Source organism: Helobdella robusta, assembly GCF_000326865.2.
Source record: "Helobdella robusta unplaced genomic scaffold HELROscaffold_14, whole genome shotgun sequence".
Lineage (NCBI taxonomy): Eukaryota > Metazoa > Annelida > Clitellata > Rhynchobdellida > Glossiphoniidae > Helobdella > Helobdella robusta.
Window position 1 is genome coordinate 1,134,235 of NW_008703782.1, and position 8,433 is coordinate 1,142,667.

Consider the following 8,433-nt stretch of genomic DNA (forward strand, 5'->3'; position numbering starts at 1 on the left):
TGTTCTAAATCACTGAAATGTTATAGAATACAGTAACAAATTGTTTTAAATAAATAATTTATTGCTGTGGCTTCGTATTTCTTTGGTAGCTACCATTTTGTTCTAATAGGGAGGCTCAAGTTCATTTGTAAACAAACAGTTCTGTGTGATATTTTTGCATTTAAAATTCTTTAAAAAAGATTATATAAAAGTAAAATTGATTATATATTTTATTTTAAAAATTAAATTCAATGTTTGAATTTTTGTTCAATGAAGAATCTACTCATCTTTAAATATTTTTTTTATCTTGTAGTTTTACTAAATCCGGAGTTATTTAATTAATTATTAAATTTAATTTATTTATATATTTAAAATTTAAATTAAAAGAGGTTAGTTTAGCTTTAGTATTTAGTTAGTTCTTCAATCAAATGTTTGATCGGTTCATTGTTTATTTATTCCCGTCATATTCATCATTTTCACAATCAGTAACATAACCAACATCATCATATGATCATATTATTATTATAAATATATTAATATTTTAATTTATTTTATTTGTAAAATATTTCAATTTTAATTCTTAGTAAGAAAAGGTCATAGGCCAGTCAGTGTAAGAGGCAGACAAAAACCATGGTGAAAAATAATGATAATGTCACTATTAACATTGATAAGGAACCTTCCAATGCCTGTGGAAATACAAATGCTTCTGAAAAATGTTTGTTGAAACTAAAAAATCATAATGTGTTGGTATGTATGTATGTATGCCTGTGTGTGTGAGAATCTATTTGTATGTGTGTGTGTGTGTGTTTGTGTGTGAGTATATGTTATTGATACTTTGAATAAACTAATTATAAACAATATTTTATCTAGTAATTTATCACATAAAACTATTTTTCTTATATTTTATTAATTTATAGAATTTTATAATAATATTCATGAATGGTGTTGAACCGAAGAAAAATTATTTATAAATTATTATTAAAAGTAATCATATCAATAAACTACGAAGGGTGTGTCATCTGTGAGGAATTCTATGGCACATCAACCTGTACAAAGCACACGTTTCAACACGTCGAAGATACGCCAGTCCTCTCGAAATCATTCGCATCCTTGCCTTCTGTGCTGGAAATTGTCGAGGTTGAGGCCAGTTCAGAAAATGAAAAAGGTTCTTTATTTATGTAGTTATATCACGAAAATGATCAGGAGAGGTAGTATTAGTAGTAGCAGCACTTGAAGTAGCGGCAGTAGCAGTAGTAATGGTAGTAGCAGTAGCAGCAATTGATGCTGCATTAGTAGTAGTAGTAAAATAAATATTGTTAACTTTCTGTTTATAGTAGAGTTACCCCACCTACTTAAGCTAATGTTATTACTTACTGCTTAGAATTTTAATGGTATTTGAATTGATATAGTTAGTAATTATTGTAAGTATTATTTATTTATTTTAATAAATTTTAAATTTAAATCAACAGTTTATGGAGTTCTAGCTAAGACAACCATTGAAAAACACACAAAGTTTGGACCTCTCATATGCGAATATAATTTATGCAAATTAGGGGAATTATGCAAATTTGGGAAAGGGGTGAATAAATTAGGCAGTGATATGATGATGGGGAGAAGAGATAATGTTTCTTTTACTGTAAGCAACTTTTATTTAAATTTTTTAAAGTTTAATTTATTTTAAAAGTGACAAACATTTTCATAATTTAATCATTTAATTATCCTTCGTTGCTTTCTTACCAAAGATCGAAAAACCAAACGGCCAAGTATACCAAAATGACTTTTCAAATTTGGACGCCTGTAATTGGATGGCGCTAGTTCGTGCCTCAGCCAATCAGAACGACCAAAACATGATAGCCATGAATCACTTTGATTACATATATTACGTCACTACTAGATGCATTCAGCTGGGGGATGAACTTAAAGTTAGGGAATTTTGTGAATTTTTTTTATTGCAACATTGTTTTAACATTGTAAATATCTCTGTTGAAGTCAGTTGGATATTTTTGTCGTTGTTGTAGTCGGAATTTTTTGATAATTATAGTTCCAATTATTCCAGGTTTGGTTTTCGACCAATCACGTAAAAGTAGGTCAGTTCGGAAGCTGTACTAGTGATGATGTTGGCGGTGACCTAATTAAAGCTAAAGAAAAATTACCCTTGGAAAAGTGTAAGAGGAAAGTTAAATCGACCTGGAAGGTATGATGATGACGACGACGACGACGATGATGATGACAAAAATGATGGCGATGACGATGATGATGGGAATTAATCATAATAATCAACAAATATTTCCAGGTGAAGATGAAATGCAAGAAGAGCAGCAGGAGTTACTTTAATGACGTCACTGATGACGATGATGATAACGACGATAAAAACAATGATGATGATGATGGTGGGGGTGGTAATGATGCTGAAGCTTGTGATGGTGATGATGACGATTTTGTTCCGTCTAAAAGAACCGCAAAACTTGCAAGGTATTCATATTTGTTTTATATTAGTAGCAGCAGCAGTAGTAGTAGACTTTGTAGTAGTAGTAATAGTAGCAGTAGTAGTAGTACTTGTAGTAGCAGCAGTAGCAGCAGCAGTAGTAGATGTAGTAAGGTTCTTACTACACTTATAATAATGTCAGATGATGATTTTATTATCTTCTAAAAAAATATTTTCATCCAGCAAAAAAACCTTAAAGCGGAAGCGATCTAAAAATAGCCGGGGCCGACCTAGAAAGAGACCGCCTTCTGATTGGTTGACCTCCATCGACCAATCAAAATCCTCCTCCAAAATGAAATCCAAGTCAAACAAAACATTGCCCTGCGAAAAATGTGACCTAGTTTTTGATGACCTGAATATTTTTAATGTCCACATCATCGCCCACGGTTTTGATAATGATGTTTGCAATGGGGTAGGTAATGATGGTCTTAATGGTGATTGTAATAATAATAATAATAATAATAATAATAATAATAATAACGGCGAAAAATCACCTAGTCTAAAAAGCCCATTTGCCAAAAGATCTCCAACGACAAAATTTTCACTGAAGCATCTTCCTCCAACTGCTGCTACTGCCGCTACTTCAACTACTACTTTTATTACTGCTGCTGCTGTTACTACTTCTACTACTGCTTTTACCACTACTACTACTAATACTTTTAAAACATCAACAACTACTACTACTATTACTACTAATAATAATAATGACACTATATCTTCTTCACTACCGACGACAACAATAACAGCGACAGAAAACGCGGCAAACGCAGCCACTCTAGCTACAGGTAAGACTGATGAGGCGCTAAGTTTACAATGTCCTGTATGTCGTGATGTTCAGTATGACAGCCATGCTGATATGCTATCACATACCAGATTGCATGCCTTGGTTAATAATAATAATAATAATAGTAATAATAATCTGAATATTAATAATAATGGAAATAAAGTTTTACTCAAGCCTTTCGAATGCCAGGTTTGTCTCATCTCATTTATTTGCTTCTCACCACAATTAAACACACACACACCCACACACACACACACATATATATATATATATATATATATATATATATATATATATAAACGTAAACGAAACACCAAGCAAAGATAGAAGAACATAAACAAAGAAACATAAGCAAAAAAAAACATGAACACGCTCAAAACAGATTTGTCTCAAATCGTTCAGACAGCACGACCGATTGATTAACCATTTAAAAGTGCACGGAACTGATGAGGATAAACAGTATTTATGTTCGGTTGGTTGGTTGATTGGTTGGTTGATTGGTTGATTGATTGGTTGGTTGGTTAGTTGATTGGTTGGTTGATTGGTTAGTTAATTGGTTGGTTGGTTGGTTGGTTGGTTGATTGATTGGTTGATTGGTTGGTTGGTTGGTTGGTTGGTTGATTTGTTAATTGATTGTCTTTGTTGACTAGCTGAATGAATGCTACTTTTGTTGAATTATTCCTTATTAAAATTATTATTTGACCTAATTTTTCAACCAAACAACCAACTAATCAATCAATAATCATTTGATCAATCAACTAACTACCTAACAAATCAATCATCCAATCAATCAAATAATCAATCAATCAATCAATCATCCAATCAATCAATCATCCAATCAATCAACCAACCAATCATCCAACCAATCAATCAATCAACCAACCAATCATCCAACCAATCAATCAATCAACCAACCAACCAATCATCCAACCAATCAACCAACCAGGTATGCAGTCGTCGCTTCATAAACGCCAGCGCTCTCTCTGTGCACGCCAAAATTCACGACGCGCGTGGCTACTACGCCTGTCTGCTGTGCGACGAGTCCTTCGCCAAGTCCAAGCTACTCCAGCTGCATGCAGTCGAGAAGCACATGGAGAGAGCATTGAAATGCTACGCTCATCATGTGCCAGATAATGAACATAATACTGTTAATAATAATGATGGTGATGATGATAATAATACAAATTATAATAATAATAGTAATAATAATAATAATAATTATATTACTACTACTACTAATAATAATAATAAAAGTGTTGGTGATGATGACAATGATGATACTTACGGTAATACTGTTTATAGTAGCATCGGCGATTTTGGTGTTAATAATTATAACGCTGCTGTTGCAGCTGCTACTGTGGTTACTACTGCTGCTGCTGCTACTACTACTACTGTTGATGATGCCACCACTGTTGATGATGATGTTAGAACTGTTACTTACGTTGGGGCTGGTAATATCAATAATAACAACAACAACAACGATAATAATGTTAATAATAATAATAATAATTATGATGATAATAATAATTATGATGATAATAATAATTATGATGATAATAATAATTATGATGATAATAATTACGATAAGAATTACGGAGTTGGTGATATCAATAATAACAATAATAATAATAATAATAATAATTATGATGATAATTACGGTAATAATGATCAGTTCGTCATCTGCGATGACGTCATCGTCAGTAGCGAAGTCGTTGTCCATGGTTATGATAATGATAAGGACGAAGACGATGATGATAATGATGATGATGATGACGATGGAATCTATAAGCAGGGTGGCGATGATAGCTTAATGACCATTGCAAAATGTATAGCTACTGATAATGACGATGATAATGATGTTAATAATAATAATAATAATGATAATAATAATAATGATGATAATAATAATGTTGGTGCTGCTGCTGCTGATGATGATGATGATAATAATAATAATAGTAATAATAATAATAAGGATGATGATGATGATTATAATAATAATAAGGATGATGATGATAATGATGATGATGGTTCATCGTTGACCAATTGTGTCAAAAAGGAATTCATCCGTAATAGAAATAATAACAAAGGTATCAGTAATAATAATAATAATAATAATAGTAATAATAATGATGATGATGATGATGATGATGATGATATTGTTGGAAATTCCAAACTTGGGAAACCACCGCCGATAAAAATAGAACTCTTACATGATAATGATGTTGAAGCTGATGGTTAGTCATAGTAGTAGCAGTAGTAGTAGTAATAGTAGTAGTAGTTGTTGTTGTTGTAATTTAGTAATTTAATGAAGTATATAAATGTGACTAATAAAATCATAAATACTCTTTAACCTTGTTGGTAATACATATACACCCGCCTTCACACGTGCACAAACTTACACAGACATACACACAGACACACAGAGAGACATAGACACACACAAGCAAAGACACACAGACAGACACACACACACACAAAGAGATACAGAGAGACACACGCATGCAACACCTCAAATCTTTTACATCAGGAACGTACAGCTGCCCTCAATGCCACCGTGTCTACCAGCACTACCGCCAGCTAGCACGCCACATTCGACTACAGCACTGGCCGAAGTCTTACGCCTGCGACCATTGCGATCGAAAGTTCTCTCGCAGCGACAAGTTGCGACTGCACAGCCTGCGTCATTCCGACCATCGCGAGTTCGTCTGCGAGGTTTGCGGGGGGCAGTTCAAGAGGAAGGATAAGTGGAAGGAGCATATGAAGAGGCAGCATCCCGGAAGCGGAAGTGGATTGACAGGAAGTGACCTAAGTGGATTTAAGAGGTCTAGGTTCGGGAGGAAGGTTGAGGCGTTACTCGAAAGAGGAACAGATGATGATGCAGGCAATACGGTTGGCTGGGTTATTATTTGTTTAATTAATTATAATAATAATAATAATTGCTTTTTATTATTTATATTAATTATAATCTTATAATAATAATAATATTCTCATCTCAGAACGCCGCCACAGCAGCGACAACGACACCAGCGACACCGGCGACACTAGCCTACAACGACTACCCATTCAAGTGCGAGCAATGCAAACTCGGCTTCAAACGCAGGGGCATCCTTGTGAACCATGCCTTAAAAAAGCACCCCACTCAACATCTATCTAACTTCCCCGAACTTTCACAGCCCATTGTTAAAAGTCGCTACGATTACTTCTGCCTCTACTGCAACAAGGTTCGTTCATTTCGATCTGTTGGCGGGTTTGATACAAATTATAACAATAAGTATTAATAATATAACAATAATAAATAATAATAATAATATTATTATTATTATTAATTAATTATGACTGATTGTCGTTATCATTATCACCGGCAGATCTTCAAGTCGAGTACAAAACGTAAGACGCACATCTTGAAATCCCATCCAGGATGCGAGCTTCCCGCATCACTTCGCAACTGCAACAAAAATAGCAGCAGCAGTAGCAGCCGCAACGTCATCGGCAGCACAGCGGCTACGAGTAGTCATTCGTCGACATTTTCAGCCAAAAGCGGCCAGATACTGGTCCAGCCATCTTCGTGCGACATCTGCTACAGGCAGTTCTCTTCCAGATCTAAGTTACTACAACATAAACGCCAGCAACATCCACAGCAGCAAAAACGCCATCCTAAACAGCAGCAAACGAATCAACAACAGTCGCACCAAGCACAGCAACAGCAGTTTGTGGCTTCCAACCAACAACTTCAACAAACATTACTGCAAGATTCAACAAGAACGTCAACTGAACTACAACAACAACAGCAACAAGTTTATGCTGCAACATCGACAATTCATAACATTAACAATTTAGAAACGCCAACTATATGTCTTGAAGATGCGTCAGGTTTGTTTTCAATTAAAAAGATATGAATGATTTAATTGATTAATTAATTAATTAATTAATTAATTAATTAATTGAATAATTAGTTAACTCAATCCAACAGCTTCCTTCTCTAATGGCGCTCTAATCTTAGTGCCAAAAACGACAGAGGCCTTGAACTTCAATCTCAGCCAATCAGATTTGAGCGCTGGAAATGTGATATTTTTATCAGCCAATGGTCTTTCGGAATCGTGTAACAATGACAACGACAATATTAATAACAACAACAATATTAATAGCAATAATAATAATAATAATAATAATGGTGATAATAATAATAACAATATGGTAGGTAATAATAAGGACGCAATTGGTCAATCACAAATTATTCAAAACCTCCAGCCAATCACATCACTCCACCTCACACAAGAGCAGCTGGAACATCTACAACAACAGCTTCTACTACAAACACAACAACAGCAACTATTACTACTTCAACCACAACAGCAGCAGCAACTACAACCACAACAGTTTTTGCTACAACATCAACCATTGCTGCAACAACAGCAACCATTGCTGCAACAACAGCAGCTGCAACAACAACAGCTGCTGCAACAACAGCAGCAAATAGTATTACAAGATAGCGTTATGACTCACGCGCTTGATGCCTTATCTAGGTCTTACGTTGCGAAGGGTAAAACAAATTTCAACAAAAAACTGACTATTCAACAACTTCAACAACGACAGCAGCAACAACAACTACAGCAGCAGCAACAACAAAAACGACCGCAGCTACAAAAACATCAACAACCACAACAGCATTATAAAGAGCAAAAACGGCTGCAAAACGTCGATGACTCACATTTTGGTCAAAATCAACAACAGCAGCAGCAGCAACAACTGCAACAACAACAACAACTGCAACAACAACTGCAACAACAACTGCAACAACAACTGCAACAACAACAACAACTGCAATACATGATGTCGACATTATCAGCCACCTCGTCTATAACAACGACGCCGGGAACAGCAGCAAGCAGCAACACAACATTTTTAACCTTTGCCTGGAGTTCAAGCTAGCAAAGAATTTTATTTTTTCAAAATGTTCTCTTTCTTTTGGTTATATTACAACTCTATACCGGAAGGGTATGTACGAATACCCAATACACACACATACATACATGCATACATACATAACGTACACACACACACACCACACACACAAACATACATACACACACACACATACATACACACACACATACATACACACACATACAAACAAACAAACACACACACAAATACATATAATACAAAAAACAACACTCGTCCATGA

At 34.7% G+C, this 8,433-nt stretch overlaps 1 protein-coding gene across 1 annotated transcript; it reads left to right on the plus strand.

Annotated features, from left to right (window-relative positions):
* Nucleotides 1-609: 609 nt before the first annotated feature.
* HELRODRAFT_168778 (hypothetical protein) lies at nt 610-8,177 on the plus strand (the record flags this gene model as incomplete). Its single annotated transcript, XM_009014636.1, has 14 exons — nt 610-694; nt 989-1,144; nt 1,449-1,615; nt 1,722-1,901; nt 2,036-2,173; nt 2,273-2,451; nt 2,648-2,880; nt 3,211-3,437; nt 4,837-4,944; nt 5,305-5,482; nt 5,776-6,137; nt 6,245-6,469; nt 6,614-7,118; nt 7,219-8,177. 14 exons carry the CDS (start codon nt 610-612, stop codon nt 8,175-8,177), a joined length of 3,702 nt encoding a protein of 1,233 aa, XP_009012884.1.
* Nucleotides 8,178-8,433: the final 256 nt, after the last annotated feature.